This window comes from Balaenoptera musculus, chromosome 13, assembly GCF_009873245.2.
Source record: "Balaenoptera musculus isolate JJ_BM4_2016_0621 chromosome 13, mBalMus1.pri.v3, whole genome shotgun sequence".
In the NCBI taxonomy this organism is placed as follows: Eukaryota; Metazoa; Chordata; class Mammalia; order Artiodactyla; family Balaenopteridae; genus Balaenoptera; species Balaenoptera musculus.
This window is the reverse complement of record NC_045797.1, coordinates 68798498-68822937: the sequence shown is the minus strand read 5'-3', so window position 1 is coordinate 68822937 and position 24440 is coordinate 68798498. Positions and strand designations below refer to the sequence as shown.

Below are 24440 nucleotides of genomic sequence, written 5' to 3'. Positions count from 1 at the left end.
TCGTTATAACCCAGTTGCAACCTCTAAAGATGTCCCCATTCCGACAGTACCCCGACCGCCTTTTTGCTTTCCTCTTATTATAACTTCCCAGGATACTCACTTCTTCACAACGCTCTAGGTCGTAAAGGAGCAACTCCACCGTCGCTGCCAGAGAAGCCGCTGGGGGCTGGGGAGAGGGAGGCGTGGAGAGGAATGTAGAGACCGAGGGGGTGAGGTTTCCCAGGAACACATTTCGAGGCTGCACGCGCTTGATGATGGCCGATAGTCCCTCTCAGTCCGAGCCGCTGGCTTCGCAGGAACTCAATGGCGACTTCAAGAAGCCAGGCCTGCCCTTGCCCCCGGCGGTGCGGGGCAAAGCCCCGGCCACCAATCCTTCAAACCCTGAGGAGGTAAAGAAGGAAAGGCCCACGGCGCTGCCGGACTCCGATTCCGCGGAGCCTGAAGTCCCGCCAGCCCTGCTGGACGGCGGGGAGACTAGGGGTCCAGCGGAGGAGCAGCCGCGGTCCCCCACAGCGGCTCCTTCTCCTGGCGGCCCGGCCCGGGCTCCCCCTTACCGAGAGCCTCCGTGGGGCGGCCCCGCCACGGACCCCTACAGCCTAGAGACACTGAAGGGCGGCACCATCCTTGGCACCCGGAGTTTGAAAGGGATGAGTTGCTGTCTTTTCGGGAGGCTCGCTAGCTGCGACGTGTGCCTGGAGCATCCTTCGGTGTCTCGCTACCACGCTGTGCTGCAGCACAGGGTGTCCGATCCCGAGGCAGAATGCGACGGCCATGGGCCTGGCTTCTACCTCTACGATTTGGGAAGCACCCACGGCACTTTTCTTAACAAAACCCGCATCCCACCCCGCACCTATTGTCGGGTCCACGTCGGGCATGTTCTTCGCTTTGGAGGCAGCACCCGGCTCTTTGTTTTTCAGGTAAGTAGAAAAACCTAGAATTGCAGTCTCTGGAGTGCACCCGGCTGCGTTCCTGAGCTCGTTAAGTTTTCACTAAGGAAGGAGATTGTCTCAGTCAGCGATTACAAAAGTGGAGGAATCTGGCCCCTCTTCTCCAGACCTCTGTACACATTGCCATATTTCTGAAAGTGACTTCAACAGTCAACTGTAAAAGAATTCTTTTGCTTGATCCATCAGGGACCAGAGGAAGACCGAGAGGCAGAATCTGAGTTGACAGTAACGCAATTGAAGGAATTGCGCAAGCAGCAACAAATGATGTTGGAGAAGAAGATGCTGGGAGAAGACTCAGATGAAGAAGAGGAAACGGATACAGCTGAAAGAAAGAGAAATGCTAGTAGTCAAGATGATGAAATGGGCTGCACCTGGGGAATGGGTAAGGAATCAAAATTGCTGCCAGAGGTTAATATTTTAAATTCATTTCTACTAGTACCCTTAAATGTTTTTTGGGTTTTTTTTGTTTGGGTTTTTTTGTTTTTCTTTTTATCATACAGCTTTCATGACTTTGAGATAGGACAAATACAGTTTGCACATTAGGTTACCAAAACTCAGATTTATTAACTTTTCTGATGCCAAAAAATTGAATTATGGGCACTATTGATTTCTTTTAATGTGCTTTACAGTGCACTCCTTTGTTCAAAAGTTCCTCAGCATATAGTTTATTATTTTTAACCATTAAAATTTATTTAATTAACTACTGATTATTGCTAAAGGGGGTGAAACTACATTCAATCAAATAAAACGGAATGTTATTCAATATAGGAGTTCTTTTGAATTTTTCATACTTTGTGTAAATACCCTGAAATGTGAAAATATCTAATCAGAGGAATAAATTGAATTTTCCATAACACCAGACATTTTGGAGGATGGGTATTCAGGAGCTAGGATTTTGAAAAGCTAGAAGATGGCCTTACTATGTTGTTGGGAAGACAGATAAATCTTATGAAATTAGTTGTGGTAAGTGCCAAAGAAAAGCTAGAAACCATTAGTATGCTAGGGTAAGGGTTCAGAGAAGGGAGCAGTCACTGAGGACCTAGACCTGCACTATCCAGTATGGTAGTCATCAGCCACACTGGGAACTTACAGTGTGGCTAGTCCAAATTGACATGTGCTGTAAATGTAAAATACACACTGGGTTTCAAAGACTTAGTGTGAAAAAAGAATGTAAAATATTCATAATATTTTTATGTAGATTCCTTGATAATAATTTCACCTGTTTCTCTTTTTTGATGTGGCTACTAGAAAATGTAAATTGCATATATGGCTTTCATTATATTTCTGTTGGGCAGCACTGACAGATCGTTGGGACAGTTTATAAGTTTATAAACAGAAGGGTTTTGAGCTGGGACTTGAAGGAAAGGAAAAGAAGCCCTTAAGAAGCTGAGCATTGGGGTGGTATTTGGGGCAGGGATTGATGATTTTAAGGGAGTACTAAGTAGAGCAGTCTGTTGGTGGATATGTTAAGTATTGGGAAATTATATTGAAGACAAAGTACTAGACCTGGGTGTGAGAGAGTGAGAATGCTGGGCTGAGGAACTTCATTTTTTTTTTTTTTTTTTTTTTTTTTTACATAGAGAATGTGGTAGGTAATTTTGCTTTTAAAATATCAATACATATAGTGATGGAGAACAAAAATAAGATGCCATGAAAACAAGTTTTAACTTGTCACACAATTTAGAAAACCTGAAGATGTTCATACAGATGGTCTTGTGGTTGTCCTCCTACCCCCCCACCCCCACCTTTCTTTTCATCACTGATAACTGTATCTTTATCCAGCCTGAAGGGATAGTGGGTGTCATTCAGATAGTCTCTTATGTCTGATTGTCTTTTCTTTCTTTCCCGTATCCTGTAGGAGAAGATGCTGTAGAGGATGAGGCTGAAGAGAACCCTATTGTCTTAGAGTTTCAGCAGGAAAGAGAGGCCTTTTATATAAAGGATCCAAAAAAGGCTCTCCAAGGTTTTTTTGACCGAGAAGGTATGTAAACAGATTCTGACACTGCCAGTATAATGTATCCACAACAGGGTGGTTTTCCAGATCTTCAGGTACTTGGCAATGCTGTAATTTATCTGCTCTCCTCCTTGTTCATTTCTTGCCTGTGTGGTCAGTTGCTTCAGGTTTATTTTGAAAATAGTAAGAATTTTGTTATTTTTTCACATCTTGGAAAAAAGGAAGTACTTTTGCCTGACTTCATCTGATTCTTGTCAAAAGATCCAGGACTGGGGTGGTGGGGGGATTGACCCAACTTCTTGTCATTTTTTTGTTTCTTATTCACCTGATCTTTTGTAATTCTTAACATGGATTTTCACTTTGTATGATTTAAAGAATGTTTCCGCAGAGAATAGTTTCAGTAGAAATGCTTTGAGAGAACATCTATGTGTATGTGTGCGCATGTGTATGAGTGTAAATATATATATGAACTGCTTGCATTCTGCACTTAATATTTATGCTTCTAAAAACTAGGCAACCATGATAAATTAACACTAAGTCTACAACTTATAAGTGTGAAAGCTCCTATATAGGGGACAAACCTGTGTATGGAGAGTTGTTTTGATTTGAGTTTGGGCTTTTCTCTGCCTCAAGCTCATTCTCATTTTATTATCAGAAAATAATTCCTAGGAATAGGAAGTGAAATGCTTTGAAATTTAGTATTCAATGTGGTATGAGAACTTTATATTCTTACTTAACCTTTGCTGTCTTTTCCCTTTGTATCAACTAGTAACTTTCAGATGCTATTAAAATTGTTTTGTCTTTCTTCCTCCCACAGGAGAAGAATTAGAATATGAATTTGATGAACAGGGTCATAGCACTTGGCTTTGCAGGGTGAGGTATGTTCTTTTCTCATTAACATCCATTTCTGGAAAGTGGTCAATTTCAGGTTTAATTTATGGTTACAGACAACAACCCAAAGAGCAACTTTAATCTTAATTTTAGCCTATTCCTGAATTTGGACCTTGATAGTTTAGTAACACGTTGGGGTTAGGGTGGGATGAGTAAAAGGTGGAAGGAAAAGATTTGAAGTCCAACCTTGGCAAGATAGAACAAAATGAACTGAGAGATTAAAAAGCCATCTCAAAAAATATGACTATTATCATAAAATATTAATTTTTTTCATGAGAATTGGAGCTTAGTGCTCTGCTATAATTCCCCCCAAACCAATGCAGATTACCTGTGGATGATTCAACTGGAAAACAGCTAGTGGCTGAGGCTATTCACTCAGGAAAGAAAAAAGAGGCAATGATCCAGTGCTCACTGGAAGCCTGTCGAATCCTTGACACTTTGGGATTGCTGCGGCAAGAGGCAGGTGAGTACGTGGGAACACTTTTCTTTAAAAAAAAAAAACAGAAAAAAGAAGGAAAGAAGGAAGGGAAATTTAACACATAAGGTTACAAAACCTCTTTTTAGGGGGAAAATGTAAATCGTACAGAATTCTATGAAGTGAAAAGAAAAAATTCCCTATCTCCATACCCAAAGGTAACCATTGTTTACTTATATTCTCCCAGACATTTTCTATAGATGTGTGTTCAGAAGTAGATCCTTTAACAAAAAAAACCCACGTAGACACAAATGCATTTATGTTACTTATAATATTCTTTTGTGACATTTTAACATAAGAGTGTATTGTGGACATTACCCATGTCATTGCATTAAATTTACCTTATTTTTTAAAAATCTGTCTGGGTATATAATTATTTTTTATTTATTCTAAAATTAATTTTATTGCAAAGTAACTTACATATAATTTAAAACTACCGAAGGCTTATAACTAAATATACCTGTTCTTTGCCCTGCCCCTCCCCAGTCTTCATCCCTAGAAGGCTTTTTTTTTTTTTTTAATTTTATTTATTTATTTATTTATGGCTGTGTTGGGTCTTCGTTTCTGTGTGAGGGCTTTCTCTGGTTGCGGCAAGTGGGGGCCACTCTTCATCGCGGTGCGTGGGCCTCTCACTATCGCGGCCTCTCTTGTTGCGGAGCACAGGCTCCAGATGCGCAGGCTCAGCAATTGTGGCTCATGGGCCTAGTCGCTCCGCGGCATGTGGGATCTTCCCAGACCAGGGCTCGAACCCGTGTCCGCTGCATTGGCAGGCAGATTCTCAACCACTGTGCCACCAGGGAAGTCCCCTAGAAGGTTTTTAACTCTTTCAGTTATTTCTTCTGGCATTTAAAAATATCCATATTTCTAATCCAGTATCTTATAATAACTTGTAATGGAATATAACCTGCAAAAAAACAAAACAAAACAAAAATGGAATCACTGTGCTGTACACCTGAAACTAATGCAGTATTATAAATCACTATACTTCAATAAAAAAAGAATAAATGTTAAAAAAATTCATATTTTTAAAAAACATGAATATGCTATTATATTTTGAGTCATTTAAACATTATCTATTGATTTAAATTAGTATTTGATATTTACTTGGTTACATTTATGCAAATATTAGTCACAACTGAGCAGGGTTTTTTTTTTTTTTTTCTAAAGTTAATAATTGTGTATGTGTTTCATGTGTTTGATTTTTTTGGTACCTCTTACTCATTCTTCCCACACCTTTCAGTAGCCTTTCAGTATGTTTTTCCATATGGTCAATCACATTAAGTAATTTATCAGTTCTGACTCTTTTGGAGACATTTCTCCTGAAGAGGACTCTTCTCATTCTTTTAAGGTTGACCACTCTCTAGGCCTGCTGCAGAACAGTCATTTGGGACTTCATTTGCTGTCTTCCTTGAGATTTCCTTTCTCATTCTCCAGGGATGGATTTTCTGTTTTGTGATTCTCAGATTCTCATATTTCTTGGTTTATTCCCTTGTTTTAGTGGAGCACATCTTTCTGTAGTTTTGGCAGGATAGAAAGCTGGTGCAACGATAAGGGGCACGGGTATAATCTTCAATGGAGTTCACATCTTCCATTTTTCTTGGTCTACTGTTGTTTTGGTGGACATCCTCTGGTGGATTACTAAGAAAGGATATATAGCAAGTCAACTTTATTAAACCCTCCACTCTGAAAATATAATTGTTCTAGCTTTACTTTTGGTTAATAGTTTGGCTGGGAATAGAATTCTAAATTGGAAGTAATTTTCCTTCACAACTTTGAGGGCATTGCTCTTACCTGACATCCAGTGTTGCTATCAAAGTCCTAAACTATTCATGTTCCTGATCTCTAGTATGTCATCTTTTTTTCCCCCTCTCACTAGAAGTTTGTAAGTTTCCCTTTGTTCTCAAGGCTCTGAAACTTAACTGTGATGCACCTTTCTGTGGGTATATTTTCATCCATTTCCCTTGGGTACTTGTTGGGTCCATTTGATCTGGAAATCAGTTTAGGAACATTTCTGGAATTGTGCCATTCCATCATTTCATCCCTCTGTTTTCTCTGTTCTCTGGAATTTTGTTATTTTAGATATTGAACCTCTTGGACCGATCATCTAAGTTTCTTATCTTTTTTTCCCTTCTCTTTTCTATTTGTGTTTTTTTTTCTTTCTGGGATATTTCAGCAACTTTATCTTTCTGTCTTAATTTTGCTATCAAGATTTTAATTTCCAAAGCTCACTTTTGTTCTTTGAATATTCATTTTTAAAACATAATATCCTGTTGTTGTTCATGGATTATTAATGTCTCATCTCTCTGCTAATCTGTTTTCTCCAGGTTGTTTTTTCTTTTTGTTTATTTGGTATCTATCGTGCATGGCAGAGGTTTTTCTCAGATGTCATGTATTTCTTGGCTGTAGTTACTTATATAGGGACAAAAAATGTGGTTGGCAGCTTGGAATATATAGGTGGGGCTTGTTAAGTTTGAGGAACACTATACAATGATGTGGGTGGGCCTTTTGCTGGGGAACTCTCCATGTAATTATCCTTAGATTTTCCTTCTTCTGCTGGCAAGATTCCCCAGAGAGTACTCTTCCAGTCTCCCACATGAAGGGAGAGGACTGGCTGCCAGCGTTCCTAGAGCTGCGTGGTGGAGATGGCTGAGCGTGTTCTCAGCATTCAGCTCTTTTCAGGAGAGTACTGTTTTTTGAATGTAGTACGCATGCCCTCAATTGTACTAGTCAACCCATAGTTCAAAGACTTTCTGTCTTAAACTCTGTGTTTTTCCTGGGGGTGGGAAGGAGGTGAGTAGCCAGGGAGAAGGAGGATCTGTTTCTCAATCAGCTTTTACTCAGTCCTCTTTATTTTAGCACTACTATCCAGCCCCAGTTCCAGATCCTTTTGAGGATTCTGTAGTATAATCAGTTTGGTTCTCAGCTTTCCCCACTGTTGGTTTAGGATCCATTTTTTATTTTTTATTTCTGCTAAGTTAATTTCCACTTATCTGTCTGCTTTTTAATTTCCAAAAATTTGGTGTTACTGTCCCCACGACTGTTCTCCCTGTCTTTGTAGATTAGTGTCTTTAAAAAAAGATCTCTTTGCTGCAGTTTTAGTGGGGTATGGGGAGAGAACAAAATTAGATATGTGTGTTCAGTGTACCATCTTAACCTGGAAATTATCAGGTTTATATTAATAAGGACTGTTTTGGTTGCAAATAATAGAAACCTAATTCAAACTAGCTTAGGGGGAAAGGTTATTGGCTGCAAAAGCTGGGAAGAGTACCTCACAGGACTGAAGGAAGAACTGCATGAACCAGGACCTCAAGTTCTGGAAGCAGAACTTAGTGCTACAAAACCGGAACTCAGTATCACCAGGACGCATACAACTTATATATGTGTATCTGTGAGTGAGTCTGTCTCATGAATGCATGGTTTTATTTTGCAGACAGATTCTTACCCCACGCGGAAAAGATGGATGCTTACAGCCCTGGATTTATATCTTCCCTCTTTAATAACCTCATTGGAAAGAGAGCCTCTTTTCCCCTGTATCTAAGTGTAACTATAAGGGAAAGATTCTTATTGATCTGGCTCTGGTCACATGACTACCCGTAATCCAGATGGAATGGGAGAGGAATTTTCTAGAGGAAAGGGGGTACTTTTACCAGAACAAGGGGAGTAAGATGACATAGGGTAGACAAAAAAGTAATAGCTACCATAGTCCCCTGGTTTTCATGGTTTTCATGGTTACAATGTTTCATTGATATGTATAGGATAAATTCCTTTAAGTAGAATCCTGGATTAATTGCGTCTTTAATGTTGACAGCTGTTGTAAGATTGACCATCAGAAAGATGGTGTCAATATGCATTCCAGCCAGCTGTTTGAGAGTCCATTTCCCCATATCCTTACCAAATTAGGCATTATTAATCTTTTTATGTTTTTTCTAGTCTAATAGGTGAGTGGTATCTCATTATTTTAGTTTGTGTTTTTTAATTATTAAAAAAAAGTTTAACATCTTTTCAAATGTTTGCTGGGCGTTTGTATTTCATTTTTTGTGAACTATTTTTATTACTTTTAAAATTTTCTTTTGGATTATTGGCCCTTTCCTCATTTATCTTTTTCCTTTTTTGCTAATTGATTTTTGAGAGCTTTTGCTCATTAAATAAATTAACTCTTTGTTTTAACTTTTTTTTTATTGTGGTAAAATATACATAACATAAAATTTAGCATTCTAAGCATTTAAAAAAAAATTTTTTTTAATTTATTTTTTGGCCGCACCACGCGGCGTGTAGGGTCTGAGTTCCCTAACCAGGGAGCAAACCTGTGCCCCCTGCAGTGGAAGCATGGAGTCTTAACCACTGGACCACCAGGGAAGTTCCTAAGCATTTTTAAGTATATAGTTCAGTGGAATTAAATATGTTCATGTTGTGCAACCATCACTACCGTCCATCTCAGAACTTTTTCGTCATCCCATTCTGAAGCCTTGTACCCATTAAACAGTAACTTCCTATTCTTCCTCCCCCCAGCCCCTGGTAACCAGTGTTCTACTTTCTGTGTCTCTGAATTTGACTATTTTAGGTAACTCATGTAAGTGGAATCATGCAATATGTGTCCTTTGGTGTCTGGCTCGTTTCACTTGTAATAATGTCTTCAAGGTTTAGCCCTTTGTTTTTATATGTAGTTTGGCAGCTTGTTGAATCCTCTCTTTTAATAACTGATGGTGATATTTTAAGCTGCTTGTCTACTTGCCTTATTTCTTTTTCTTTTTTTTAAACTGATTCATTATCATTTATTTTATCTACCTCTAGTATCTCGGAAAAGGAAAGCCAAGAACTGGGAAGATGAAGACTTTTATGATAGTGATGATGACACGTTTCTTGATCGGACTGGCCTGGTTGAAAAGAAGCGTCTGAACCGAATGAAGAAGGCTGGGAAGATTGATGAGAAGCCAGAGACCTTCGAATCATTGGCAAGTTTCATTTATAGAAGTAGCTGTGGTAGTTTAATTTTTTTAATAAAATAATGTATTATTTAAATTTGTTTTATAATTATAATTTTTAAAGCAATAGCATTGAAATCTAGTACTGAAGTATAATTTTTGTGATCTGTAAATTTGATGGTAACAAACAACTAGTCTTATCCAAGTTGGAAAAAAGTTTGGCTTGTTGCTAGAGACTATATCTATCTCTAGGTGGGTAGTAATCCATTAATGAGCATTCTTTGGATATGATCTTACCCCCAGAAAAAGAAAGGATAAAGTTCCAAATTGGGACATTCTGAGGTGAAATTGACTCTAGGCTTTTGGCAGCCAAGAATTGTGAAAGGAATTTTGAGGAGTGTAGTTTGGTAATACAGGCACACCTCAGAGGTACTGCAGGTTCAATTCCAGACCACTGCAATAAAATGAAAATTGTAATAAAGTGAGTCACACGAACTTTTTGGTTTCCCAGTGCATATAAAAGGTATGCTGTAGTCTATTAAGTGTGCAATAGCACTATCTCTAAAAAGACAATGTATATTTTAAATATACTTTATTGCTAAAAAATGTTAACCATCATTCTGTCAATGCAGGGTTGTCACAAATCTCCAATTTGTAAAAATGCAATATCTGCAAGGTGCAAGTAAAGTAAAGCTCCATAAAATGAGCTATGCCTGTAGTCTTAAACAGTGTATCCTTCATGAAATGGTCATAAGATGACCTGTATTTTCACTATATTAAGTAGTATTCAGAGCTTAAAACATTATCTAACATCTATCCTTTTGATTCATCAATGAAAACAAATGCCTTGAGTTCTTTCTTTTTTTTTTAATATTTATTTATTTATTTATTGGCTACGTTGGGTCTTAGTTGCAGCACGTGGGCTCTCTAGTTGTGGCACGCGGGCTCAGTTGCCCCGAGGCATGTGGGATCTTAGTTCCCCTACCAGGGGTCGAACTGGTGTCCCCTGCATTGCAAGATTGATTCTTAACCATTGGACCACCAGGGAAGTCCCTTGAGTTCTTTCTTTTGAGTAAAATAAAGTCTGTGTTCTGTACATTCCTTCTGTTTAATTCTTGATTCTTTAATTCAGATAGTCATTCAATTAGATTTAAATAAACAAATGAAAAATGTTAACCCCATGAGGAGCAGATTTAAATGGACTTCTGAATTAATCCTCTTAAAACTTGTCACAATAATTAAAATAAGAGGAGGAAGAAAAGGAAAGCTACCACATTTTGAAAGAAGAAAAACATTTGCTAACCCTGTTAATTTGGGTGTTACAGGTTGCAAAGTTAAATGATGCTGAAAAGGAACTCTCTGAAATTTCTGAGAGACTGAAAGCCTCCGGCAAAGGTAAGGTAATGACTCATTAAACAAATATTTATTGAGCACCTACTGTATGTAGTGCACTTTGCTAGGTACTAAGGCTACATTGGTTACTAAGATTTACAGGATATGGAGCCTTTCTAAGGAGCAGCATAGCATTTTAGAACTAGAAAGAACATTATAAATTATTTGGTTCAACCTCTTTATTTAATAGATGAGGGGAATGAAGCCCATTGAGGCAAAGTGACTTTCTAAGATCTCCCAGGTATAACCAGTTTCCTTAATTCCTAGTATCAGTAATGTCCTCTGTCCAGCTTTAAGTTAGTGACTTTTCTATGGAAACTTGGGCTGAATTTTAAAATATTTGGTGCCATCTTTCTAAACATGTATTATCCCTTTCTTGGACAGCTCTATCAGAGTCACCATCTCAGGACTCTTTAGATGCGTTCATGTCAGAAATGAAATCAGGGAATGCATTAGATGGTGTGTCCCGGAAGAAACTTCACCTGAGAACTTTTGAACTGAGAAAAGAACAGCAGAGACTTAAAGGGTTGATAAAAATTGTAAAGCCAGCAGAGATTCCAGAACTAAAAAAGTAAGTCTTAGTTATACTTGGAATTTTAAATAAGCATGTTCACAAAGATAACATTTTGAATTATATCTTTATTTTTTTAGGTAATCAGTATGGACTAGAAATAGACTATAAGAAACTCTTTAAAGCACAGAAGGCAGTGGTTTCATGGAGTAACTAAAAACCCAGTTTATTTGTGAAATTTAGACCACTACTGGATTTTTAAGGAAAACTATATTGATTCCTGTTTCACTGGAGGGCTCTAAATTTTTACTTAATACTTTTAGTGCAGAGTAAACTTCTTTAAAGAGCAACATGCACAAAAGGTTAATTTCCCTAATATATAAAGACCTATTCACCAGAGACAAATGGGCAAAGGATGTCAACTGAAAGCCCACTGAAAAAGAAATACAAATAACTCTTAACTATATAAACTCAACCTCACGCGTAATAAGAGAAATACAAATACTACAATGTAATAACATTTTTATCTATGATTTTAAAACCACAGATGAAAAGATATGAGTACAGATGGTCATTTTAATGCCTATATCTGTCATTCTTAAGAACCAGTTGCTAACTCTTCAATATATTTAAATACTTTTTTAAAGTGGAATCTCTTCCGTAAAAAGGGGAAAAAGCATAATCCCCTGAAGTTGATCTTATTGTTAACTTTGATTTTGGGGAAATTATTGGAAGAGATTAACCCAAATCCATTTGCAGACATCCAGAAGATATTTGAGTAATTTGTAAACAAGATTTTAAGAATAATTTTTCCCAGACGTGGCTAGTATTTATGAGTGAATGAGTGTGTGTGTGTGTGTGAGAGAGAGAGAGAGAGAGAGAGATCCAGTCTTTCAACTTGACAATATTTTTAAATTGTCTTCTATGTGGTGTCGACAAATTTTGAAAATGTTGAGTAGGTGGTTGTAGAAGTAAGCAACCCTCAATAAACACAATCCAGATGGGCATCTCAAAAAGTGGTACTACCTAGGTGCGTTCACTCACTTATGAAGGTAGTTAAATATAGAAGGTTTCTTGTTTTCTTTAGGTCCGTGCTGTTCAGTACAGCACCCAATAGTCACATGTGATATTAAAATTAAACAAAATTAAAAGTTCAGTTCTTCAGTCACGTTAGCCACATTTCAAGTGCTCAATAGCCACATGTGGCTAGTGGCTACTGTATTGGACAGTGCAGACAGAGAACATTTCCATCATTCCAGAAAGTTCTGTTGGACAGTGCTGCTTTAGGTTGTCAGTAAGCGTCTACTCAGCCTCTCACCCCCGTGTACAAAACCTGTAGCTTGATGCTGGGGGCATTGCATAGATGAGTATCTATCAATTGAGAGGCACCTCTGTTTACAAAAATGTAATGGCCAACCGTTTCTGGAGCTCTTGATCATCTGCACAGAAGATGTATCGCCAAATTACTAGCAGGTTTGTTCAAAGATTTATATGTAGTTTGGATATTTAATACAGTGATTCATAGATCAGTCTACGGAAGTCTATTTGCCGCAAATGATGTTTGAGTTACCTTACTGACAGTGAGGAGGTAGATTAGCACTAGAGTTAGACTTCCTGGGTTTCATTCTCAGCTCTGTCAATTAGTCTTTGGGAATTTTAAGGCAAGTTATGTAACTTTGATCTTCACTTTCCTCATCTGTAAATTAGAATAATGATGTTGCAAAGATTAACTGAATAGCACTTAATAAAGTGCTGGCATATGTATTATCATTGTCGTAATTTTTACTATCATTGATATACTTAGCAACTATTTGTGACATCGTTTTTGTGGAGAAAAGGTAAAAACTCAGGAGCCATAGCCCAGGTTAGACAAATTAACAGTGAGTTTTAATTCCAGCTCTGTAATCCTTTAATTTGCTAAGTCAGCCCTGAGAGGTGTTCTGAGCTAGAAGACACACACCAGCTTCCTCCAGAGCCTCCCCTCCTGCCGTCTGTGTGTCTGTCTTGTTCCTCCTCCCTTTCTTACTTTGGATACTGGCCTTCAGATGCTGTGTATCTTCTCCCTCCTCTTCTCACTTGAGGGTTGAACTTCTAAACTTCCTACCTAAGTCCACCCCTGCTCCACCCACAAGCAACTCTTGATTGTGATCCCATCTTCTACTTTTTCTTCTCCTTTGGGAGGCTTTGCATGTCCTCCAGGCCAGCCAAGCTATTTAATGGAGCTGAAAAATATCTGTGTTGCTCTTGCCTTTGCCTTTCCATGCTTCCTGACGCTTATGGGGAAGGGATGTGAGGGATGTTTGACAGAGCGTCTTTAAGGCCAGGCAGGCAGGATTTCCTCTGATGGCCTCAGCAAGGCAGTGGGTCTGTCTCTGGTACAGAAGGGGGGTGAGGCTAGGCTCAAGAGCACCACCGAGGGGGTAAGACTTAGGTAAAAGAAGGCAGGAGTGGAAATGTGGCTTCAGGGTTGAGCAGCGTAGTCAGTTTCTTGTATGGGCCCCTGTGAGCCAGGAGGGCCAGTGCTGTCCTTATATTCCAGAAGGCAGGGTTGTCCTGTAGTCAATGTGAAGAAAGCATAGGGCTTTCTCCCCTCTTTCTCCTCATGCTATCTTGTCATTGTCACCTCTGCCTACTCTCTGAGTGTCTTGTCAACTCAACTGCCATCCTTTTCGTTTTTCTTTTGCTTTGTTCTTTTTTCCCCTGTTCTTTTCTAATTTCTACAGTCTCTTCTCTTTGCTCTTCCTCAGCTTTACCCTCACATGCTTAGCTTTTATAACTATATTCAGCCACTGAGAACATTGACAAGCTCGCCAGTTGTGGGGTCTCTCATTAAGTCTTTGTTGTTACTCACTACACAGGATATCCTGCCTCCCGCACCCTTTACACATACGTTTTTGTTTGTTAAACTTCTGTGCTCAGAGCTGTTGTGTGTGGTTATGATAAGTGTGGCCTCCAGGTAAGTAAGTCAAGCACTGAGTCCTCTTCAGAGGTTGATGGCAAATAGGGCTTTACACCATGGATCCACCTCCTGCCATTTAGTGGGGATGGGGCATGCCTGTGTATTCTCCTTTGCCATTGACCTGTGTACTGTAGGCATCATTTTATGAATGTGAAGTCATGTAGCATGTTGTAAATTGCTAGACTAAGGTAGTATCCTTATCTTGCCCTTAATACCTCTGTGTCTGTGACAATCAGCAGTGTTGTCCATTCAAACTTTGCTGGCCTGAATACCTCTTTCTTATTCGTGTATGCATAAATGTTCACTGTGGAAAGTTTTGTGGTGCCAAAAGTTTGTTTACCATGGTATTTTTAGATAAAACCTTGGCCTCACTGGAATAGATAATTATTCTTTCTTCCTAGAACTGAAAGTCAGGCTACAGATGGAGAAAACAAAGCTAAAAAGCTTACGCTGCCTCTCTTTGGTGCCATGAAAGGAGGAAGCAAATTCAAATTAAAAACTGGAACAATAGGGGTAAGTTGTGGGTCAAGGTGTTAAACTTTTAGCTCTTGAGTTATCCCGAGCTAATTTATCTCTTTTCTTTTCAAAACTCAGATGCCTCATCCACAGTCATGTAAAAAGTGGCTGTGGGCTTGGTATGATCACATCTTTCCCAGGACGTCGTTCTTGGATTTTTCTCTTCAGCCTAGGCTTATCAAGAATTGATGAATCGATTCATGTGAATCAATTTGCATGTAACCGATTTGTGAATTAGAATACCGGTTTATTAATTTGTGATCAATGTTGCGTTTAAGAAAGGGTCTCCTGTGGTTTCTGGGTTTGTTTGGGTTTTTTTGCTTTTTTTCCTGGTGGTTAGATGTTGTAATATTCAGAGTCAACTAACACTTGGTAGTAACATAATCTCTACACCTGGTTCTGCCATACAGTTTTTCTTACTTTGTTTAATCCTTCCAACACCTTATGATGTGTGGGAATTATTACCGCCCACAGTTGAGGAGCAGGGTCAGAGAGGTTAAATTCAAGATCACACCATCATTAAGTAACTAGATGCAATCAAATCCAGGTCTTATATCTCTTGAGTTGTGATCTTTCTACTATCCTCTAATACTTCACTGATGTATGTTTTTGCTCTTTGTACATCCTTATTTATAGAGTCAGTTTTTAAAAGGTTTTCATCACCCCAAAGAGCATAACCTTATGTATTAACGTGCTAGGGCTGCCATAACAAAATACCACACACTAGGTGGCTTAAACAAAAGAAATCTATTCTCTCACAGTTCTGGAGGCTAGGAGTCCATGATTAACATGCCAGCAGGGTTAGTTTCCTCTGAGGGCTATTTCCTTGGCTTGCAGATGGCTGCCCTCTTGTTGCCTCTTAACATGGTCATCCCTCTGTGCACTTGCAACTCTGGCGGCTTTCCTTCTTCTTATAAGGACACCAGTCATATTGGATTAGGGCCCCACCCTAACAGCCTTATTTTAACTTAATCACCTCTTTAAAGACCTTATCTCCAAATAAGTAACATTCTGGGGTACTGGCGGTTAGGACTTCAACATGAATTTTGGGGGGACACAGTTCAGTCCATAACACCTTGAATTAGGGTAAACTGTCCTCTGGTGGCAGAGGTCTGAAGTCCCAGCCATGTGTCCTGAGTGAGTACCATGTGGTTTACCTGTGATGGAGGCTTTTCTGTGAGGTGGGGAGAGGGTGTTTTAGTTAGAAGAAAAACTCTTTACTGAAAAGCTCTCCTTAGGATTACTGAGCTAAATCCTATATTTAAAAAATGATATACCTAACATATACTTTGGTACTTTCTTCCTATTCTTTATGCTGTGATCAACTTTTTCTAATAATTACTTTTATTGAAAGGTCTTGATTAGAATATTTGACCTTATTCAAGAAATTTCTTTTTCTTCAGGATCTGTTTTACTGATTTACATATCTTGTTTCCTTGAAATTGTGTTAAATCTAAAATGAAAAAGCTGCACAAATGATTTAATTCATAGAAATGTGTGTCTGATTTACTCCCTAGGAGATTTGGTAGTGAATTAAGATTTGTAATGAATTTAACATCATGAAGGGTAACAGGACAGAATTCCTACAGCTGGTACTCAGTAAATCGTACCTGGAATAAATGTTTTTGTTCCCTACAAGCTGTTTCAAGTGTTTCATACTTAATGTTCTTTTGACCCTAGAAATTAACAAGCATACTTGTTAAGGATTCGTAGATGGATAATATTTCATGTGAAAGTCCTCTTTCCAACAAACTTCGGCAGGGTTGATCCGCCTAGAGAAGTTAGACATTCTGCTCATTTAGCTTAACCCCCTTGAAAAGATGTGTCTCTGTCATATTGTAGAACTGCTTGTTCATGGGTTTTTTTCCCTCATAGAAGTTACCCCCCAAGCGTCCAGAACTCCCTCCAACTCTAATGAGAATGAAGGATGAGCCTGAAGTAGAAGAGGAGGAGGAGGAGGAAGAGGAGGAAGAGCAAGAGGAGAAAGAAAAGGAGGAGCATGAAAAGAAGAAAGTGGAGGCAGGAAGCAGTAGGCTGCAGCAGGAGGTAGAGCCAGAAGGAGCAGTGCAGGAAACAGGCCCTCCCACAGATTTCACATGTTCTAAAGAAACAAAAAATCACGGTAATGTCTTCTTTCTCCTTCCTGTGCTATTCAGTGGGCATATGCATTCATCGTGGATAGGTTTGAAAAAGCAAAGCCAGTTCTTGCCTGTGCATTTTGGCTTTGTGACACTTTGTGATGTGTGATACAGCTGACTCTGTGGAAACATACTTTCCTGGTCTTTCTTTGATTGCCAGTCATTATTTATCCTCATTGTAAAATAAGGGCAAGTATTTCCAGTGTATTCCAGAATTATGGAAAGTTGAAAGCTGTGGAATCTGAAACCACAGCAGCTGTGGGACAGTCCTGAGCTGCTGCCACTCTGTGATTGGAGGGCAGTGGAACAGGGCAGATGATGGGGCCTGATTAGGTGGTCTCGGGGTAAGCCTCCCCTTATTCATTTTCCCCCCATACCTGAAACAGAGGCTAAACATAACTGTACCCACTGGATGTACTTCTCAGGAAGCATCATGCCTTATTCATCTTTTTGCCCGTGGTACCTAGCAGAGAACCTGACATGTCATATTCACCCATCTCAACAAAGGGCTGATGAAAAATATAAAAGAGGGAATTGATTAGTTTTTAAATATGTTTTCTTCTGATTATAAAAGGCATATATGTTCATTTTAGAAACTTTGGATCATACATAAAAGTCCAAAGAAGAAAAGGGGAATCTCCCACGCCCAGAGATTACTGTTTATCTTTTTAGTATCCTCTTAACCCTTGTCAGGTGCAGGGGTTATTTTCCTGCAGGTTGGCCAAACTGCTTAGCAAGATTAAGACTGCACAGAAAATAGGGAGCATGAGGAAAAGCAAAAAACACTGGCATTAAACGTGTGTGGGAATGTGTGCATATGGACTTCCAAAACAAACCAGGCAAGTCCATGTAAAAACACCAGGCCTGGTATGTAGACCTTCTCCTGAGTCCCCTTCAGCTGTTAGACACAGAAAAGTTATTGTTTCCTCATCTGTGAGAAGTAAATCTTTTGTTTTTGCATTTTCCTTTGTTATTGGCACAATGCTTGGCCTTTTCAAAAAAGGTACTACACATACTTTTTTCAGAGTCTAATCTTTGATCCACCCATTGTAAGGGTGATACATAAACAGGTCAGTGGGGAGGCGAGCAGTAAGTATTGTATTTTTTTGTTTAAGGGACCGAAGTAAATATGTGTGTCTAAAAATAGCAGATTTAAAAATTTGGTTTATAAGATACATTAATTAGTAAATCTGCAGCTGATTAGGGATTACTCCAGGCATTCATTTATTTATTTATTAATTTATTTATAAAATAACATTGGGATTGTATTGTACATGCTATTTTATAACCTATTTTTTTCTATGTCTTAAAATAGTCTTTTAAAATGTGGTTTTAATAAGGGGCAAAGTGGTCCATCACATGAATGTGCCATAATTTACTTAACTCCACATTATTATACATGTAAGTTATTTGTTAATGTTTGCTATTATAAACATACTTGTATATAATAAATCTTGGTGCTCATCTCTGACTATTTTCTTCGAATATGTTCCTTGAAGTAGAATTTCTAGGCCGAGGAATATGTACATTTTTAAGGGTTTGGTAAGTATTGCTAAAAAGTTTTACCTCAGAGTTGGCCAGTTTTTGAAGTGGAAAATTGGTGGTTCTCTGTTAGACCTCTGGAGACACATTTATTGAAAACCTTATTAAGGTTAGTTGAAGCTAATGATAGTAAAACTGGATGATTGTGTAGGTACTTAGCTTTTCTTGCTTTTGATTTGTTTTCTTGGTTCCCCACCACGAATTAAGTAATACAGTATGCTTTGGTTCTGCATTTTATAGAAAACATGTCTCAACTCGGCCAAGTGGAACAGAATAAAGGTTACCACGAGATTAGTGAGACAGCTGCATCGTGTGAGGAACCCTCAGGCAAGTAGCGCAGCGACTCCACTGCTGCTCCACACACAGGCAGCCAGCTGGTGTCAGAGAGGAGGGGGTGGCAGCTGACCCGAGGGGCGCAGACACTGGGTAGATGCTGCCGCCAGGGCTGTGGACAGAGTTGGGATATATGAGAGGTTCATGTTTGGTGCCATCCTGTTTGCCTTTCTTTTCCTCCTCTGTCGCCTGGGTTTCCCCCCCGACCCCCAAAGCACCTAATGCCTTCATGTTTCCCTCTGGCCATGCAAAGCTCTCTACAACTTTACATCTCCCAGAGTTGAATATGTGCCTGTCATGGGCGTGATTCAAACATTATTAAAATAAATTGGTTGAAAGGTTGGGCTATTAAAAGGACTGTTTTTTTCTGGTTTTCTACTGCTTTTAACTGTAATGATTAAATTGAAAAATAGTAAAGTCAGCCCCATTTTCCTTTACCTTTTCGAAAGGTGTGATTAAATTTAAGCTTAGGATTTGAAAACTAAGGTTATTAACGAAAGGACAGTTCTCTCTACATAGTCTTTACAGTAGTAGAAGGAATTTTTGAGAATTAGATTGTGATGTTTTCTTCAATAATTATAATGCTCTTTAGGGAGGAATTTTTCTTTTCCATTTTATTTTTCTGAAATAGCTATTGCCTCTTTTTTTTTTTCTTTTTCATAAATTAGCATCAAAGAATGAATATGAGAAAAGCAGAGATGAATTGAAGAAAAAGAAAGCTCCTGGTCGAGGCAAAGTAAGTGCTTTAGTCATAATCTTCATTTTTCTGGAAGTAAAAATGAACCCCTTTGCCATGGGCCATATCCAGAAGAGTGAATCCAGGGATTATCTTAGCAGAATTCCCAGCTGCCTTCTACCCACTCTTCTAGAAATCTGGGCTCTTTTATTTTTATTTTTGAATTTTTATTTTTTGGATTCTCTATTCTTGTCTCTATCTACTCTGTTCTTTATAATTGCTCACATACCTCTTTTATTAATTTGTGAATCTCTCTTCATATCCTAATATGCCATACAAAGACATTTGAATAATATATTATTTTCCTCCTTTTATTACACAAAAGGTAGAATGTAATATACTGCATGCTACACTTTGATTTTTTTTTTTAACCTGTGGTGGAAATCATTGTATATCAGTGCACTGAGAGCTTCCTACTGTGTGGGTGTACGCTATTGATGGACACTTGGGTTCTTTCTAGTCTTTTATTATAACAGTGCTATAATGAGTAACCTTATGTGAATATAATTTGTATGGATACTGTAAGTTCCCAGAAGTGGAATTGGTGTCGGGAGGTCCCTAAGACCACCCTTAGGCTAGGTAATTCACAAGAAGCCTCACAGGACTCAGCATGTGGTGGAACTTACAGTTGTGATTTATTACATCAAAAGAATAGTAAGCAAAACCAGCAAAGGGAAAAGGAACATGGAGTGAAGTCCGGGGAACCAGGTACAAGTTTCCAAGGGTCCTTTTCCAGTGACGTCACATAGGATGTGCATAATTCCCCTCACAAAGAGTGACAACTTGTGAAACCAGGAAAGCTCATTAGAGACTTAGTACCCAGGATTTATATTGGGTACTGATCACATAGGTATCCCCTGCCTGGCATCTACCCAAATTCCATTGTCCTAGAAGGAAAGCAGGTGTTCAGCAGAAACCACATTGTTTTTACGAACAGTTTTGGCCCAGTGGGCTACTCTTTGTCAGTTAGGGTAGTGGGAACCTTCTTGAAATACAAGTTCCCAGATGGCCACCAACAAGCCTTTCAAACAGGCCTTTCAAAGGATAGCAGTTAGGCTTGCTTTGTTAACTTTTCTGCACCTGGATCAAAAGGCAATGTCAAATTTTCCTCTGTGGAGGTGATATCATTTAGAGTTCACACCTATCTTGACTGCCTCTTTTAGAAAAAACATCACTCTCACTGGCTGAAAATCAGCTTGTTGAGGCTTTGTGGAAAAAAATCAAGATTCAGAGAGAGAATGCTCCCCCATTTTTGGTTACTTATGTCAAGATCATTAGTGGAAGCTGTTCTCTCAATTTTTGTTTGCTCACAGGGATAGGGACAATAATTCTTAGAGTTAAAATTCTTTTGAACAAAATAACCTATCTGTTTTTGCAGCTTCCACTGACACTTTCCTCCAACTATCCAGAAGATGATCCAGATTACTGTGTGTGGGTCCCACCTGAAGGTAGATGGTTTTTACTTTTCTTTTCCTCTAATATTTATTTATTTAGGTTTCTGAATAGGTAATATATATTTAAGGTTCAGTATAAGAACATTACAAGAGTATGTAGTGGAAAAGTCTCCCTTCTGGGTAGATTAAAGGATCTAAAGAGACATATCAACCAAATATAATTTGTGTATTCTGTTTGGATCTTTATTCAAACAAACAATTATTAAAAAAAATTATAAGCCCGTCAGATAATTTTGAACACTAGGTAGATATGTGATGATACTAGGAAATTACTGTTAATTTTTTTAAAGTGTGAGTGATATTGAGTTATGTTTTTTAGAAAAAGTCCTTGTCTTCCAGGAATATGTACAGAAGTGTTCACAGATGGAATGATACCTGGGATTTCCCTTAAAATTGTCCAGTGGTGGAGGATGAGGGAAGATAGAGGAGGGGCAAGAGATAAAGCAGGGTTTGCCACATGTCAATCATGGTTAACACTGGGTGCTGGGTACATGGAGGTTCATTATATTTTTCTCTTTACTTTTGCATGTATTTTAAATTTTCTCTAAAGTGGGGAAAAAAAAAATCTTCTAGCTGTGCTTTAGCTACTCAGTTTTTTTCTAAAGACAACCAAATATCAGTTTCTTACGACTTCTTATATATATAATGTAAAATGCCTATGTAAGCAATAAAATACATAATATTTCATCGCTTTTTTTACACAAATGGAAGCATATTCTGTACTTTACTGTTTTGCACTTAATAATATATGGACATCCTTCCATAGCTACTTATAGATTTCTTTTTTTTTTTTTGTAATGGTAGCATAGTTCTTTTGTATAGTATGGATATTCCTTTATTTATTTAACCAGTTTCCTCAGTGAATATTTGCTGTGTTTCCTGTCTTTTGCCATTACAAACAAGTCTGCAATAAGTAACCTCTAATATGTGTAATTTTGCAAGTGTCGAGGTGTACTTGTAGAAAAAAATTCTTAAACGTCAACATGCTGGATCAGAGGCTACAAACATTTTTAAGAGACTATAAATTGCATTCTATAGGGATTATGCTAGTTTATGTTCCTACTACACCCTTAAGGCAATATATGAGATGCTTGTTTTGCCATATGCTTATCACAGGTTGCTTTTTCTATGGATTGGGTTTCTAATATACTAATAATTAATAGAAATTTAGGTACTAAAATGCTTGCTTTTTGTCTGCTTTTTACTCTGATCTAGGCCAAAGTGGAGATGGCAGGACCCATCTTAATGATAAGTATGGCTATTGATTGCTTCCGAATCCTAAAGGAAGACCTTGTGGACCATGTGACATGGGATATTTAGGATAATATATCAAGTTGAATGTCCAGAGAAGGAGTTCAGATGATCATTTGTAAAATCTGGTGACTGGCCTTTTCTTCTGTGCTCTTGGCTTCCTAAATTTATCTACCCATCTGATTCTCTTGAATTTGGTATTTATGTTTAAAAGTGTTTGTGTATGTATGTAAAAAGGAACCGTATATTTTGAGAATTAGTAAAGTGAGAGACATGACTCTGTTAAAATAAGAAGGTGAAGATGTCTCATGTTTATTTAAGGCTACAGTGTCTGTCTTAAGCTTTAGGGACTATGCTTTTACTGAGCAATAGGGTGCTTCTGGCAGTTAGGCTTTAGGATTCACTGGTAATTGCCTCCTCAAATAAGTGTTGAAATATGAGGTCATGCCAGGGTGTAACCCTGAGTGTCTCTGTCATTCTTGGAACTAAAAATATATCTACACAGTGGGGGCTTCCTACTCCCTCTCACTATAATCCTCCTGCCAGGTTTGAGAACAGACCCTGACTTATGAGGACACAGTTCAGGACCACAGCGCACCTCGTGCACTCAGGCACTGATGCTGATAAAAACTCAGCCCTTTGAATATCCTGGACTCTGACCAGTCAGGTTAGTCACTCCTCCTCTTGTGGAAAGGTGCAAATAAGGTCACAGAATGAAAAGCTGGATGTGTTCTGCCCACTGTAGGGTTTCTCATCTCTGTAGAGAGGGGAATAATAGTTCCTTCCTCTCTGGAAACATGAAGAAATGCAAGAATATGTCTTATTCCCACTCCGCCCCCCACTTCCCATCATCAGTGCCTCACTTGCACAGGAAAGGAAAGCCTAAGAGTGGAAGCAAGGTGGAACACCAGTGGATTATGCTGGAGGCACACATAGTGAGCAGGCAGGAGAACGGCTGTGGCCCAGCGAGAGGGAGTGGGTGAGGATGATGCTTTCCCAATGTGGATTATATGGGATGCGTGAGGTGGGCAGGAAGCAGTAACAAGAAGCTTCAGTTACCCTAACAGATGTCTGTTCTACTAAAAATAAGTCTGATTTCTCAAAAAACAATACCAATATTGGCATTATGAGAAACGATTATTTTGGACTTCATTTAGACCAACAGAGAAGAACTTGTTGATGATGTAAGAAGTGACAGGAATTCGGGGGCAGCGTGTCTGTGCCACCTTGGATCGAAACCATGGACTAAGGTCTGAGCCAGATCAGTGGTCTTCAAAGGTGAAACTCCTGATTCAAACAGAATTGTATGTGGAACCCTAACACTTGAACAGGTAAAAAATATGCCTGCTCTGGTTGAATTGAGGTGGGGATGGATGGGGATTGGATGTACACACACATACCTGCATGCATACAATCCTCTCCTCCTCACTCTACCCTCACAGTGACCTTGAGGAATCCTAGGGACTCCACAGAGCATCGTCTGCTTTAGGAAGGCAGATATCTAAGTGTTCTGGGAAGGGTAGGTACAGTCCTATGTCTTGAGAGCATGAAAGCAAGTAGGACTCCATTGGCCAAAATAAAATATAAATGTGTAACTTGCACAATTAATATCAGTGGTCAGTGGACTTGTTTCAAAAGACCTGCACGTGGGTGTTAGCTTCTCTTTACTAAATAGGAGACTTTGGGGACATGACTTTTCCCTGAGCCTGAATTCTGTCATGTGTGAAGCAGGGACAGTAATGCTTTTTGCTCTTTGGACCTCGGATTTGTTCTAGGATCAAATGAGACCATGTAGATGGATGTGCTTTACAGGGATTTGTAGATATTAGTAGTTGTTATTCATTACAAAAAGGAGACATATCCTGACATCTGGGCCGACTTACCTGTGAGAGGAGACTGGATTATATCAGTGATTCTCCACTGTAGCTGCATATTAGAATTACCTAGGGAAATTTTTGAAGTTTTTGATTCCAATACTTAGATCCCATGTCAGATCAATTTAATCAGAATCTCTGAGTTGATCCCTTTTAAAAGCACTCCAGGTGATTTTAATGTGCGGCCCACAATGGAGAACCTCTAGAGCAGAGTCAGCAAACCATTTTTATTAATGGCCAGGTATTTGAGGCTTTGCAAGCCATATAATCTGTCGCAACTACTCAGCTCTGCCATTGGAGTGCAAATGGTATAGGCAATATACAAGTGAATGAGCATGACTGTGTTCCAATAAATATTTACTTATAAAAACAGGTGGCAGGGGCTTCCCTGGTGGCACAGTGGTTGAGAATCCGCCTGCCAATGCAGGGGACACGGGTTCGAGCCCTGGTCTGGGAGGATCGATCCCACATGCCGCGGAGCAACTGGGCCCATGAACCACAACTACTGAGCCTGCGTGTCTGGAGCCTGTGCTCCGCAACAAGAG

The 24440-nt window shown here is 39.0% G+C and overlaps 1 protein-coding gene across 1 annotated transcript; it reads left to right on the top strand.

Moving 5' to 3' along the window:
* The first annotated feature begins 114 nt into the window (after nucleotides 1-114).
* LOC118905732 (solute carrier family 4 member 1 adaptor protein) lies at nucleotides 115-24236 on the top strand. The gene is made up of 14 exons (XM_036872483.1): nucleotides 115-917; nucleotides 1134-1329; nucleotides 2806-2928; nucleotides 3719-3779; nucleotides 4116-4255; nucleotides 9059-9219; nucleotides 10515-10584; nucleotides 10966-11152; nucleotides 14453-14564; nucleotides 16443-16689; nucleotides 18488-18574; nucleotides 19249-19316; nucleotides 20695-20764; nucleotides 21986-24236. Exons 1-14 carry the CDS (start codon nucleotides 252-254, stop codon nucleotides 22033-22035), a joined length of 2238 nt encoding a protein of 745 aa, XP_036728378.1. The 5' UTR covers nucleotides 115-251; the 3' UTR covers nucleotides 22036-24236.
* The last annotated feature ends 204 nt before the right edge of the window (nucleotides 24237-24440 follow it).

Bases quoted from the DNA above. Each gene is read 5' to 3' on its own strand.
- LOC118905732 (XM_036872483.1), top strand. From the start codon at position 252: ATGATGGCCGATAGTCCCTCTCAGTCCGAGCCGCTGGCTTCGCAGGAA. The intron at 918-1,133 runs GTAAGTAGAAAA...TTGATCCATCAG, and splicing joins CCCGGCTCTTTGTTTTTCAG to GGACCAGAGGAAGACCGAGA. The intron at 16,690-18,487 runs GTAATGTCTTCT...TGCATTTTATAG, and splicing joins TAAAGAAACAAAAAATCACG to AAAACATGTCTCAACTCGGC.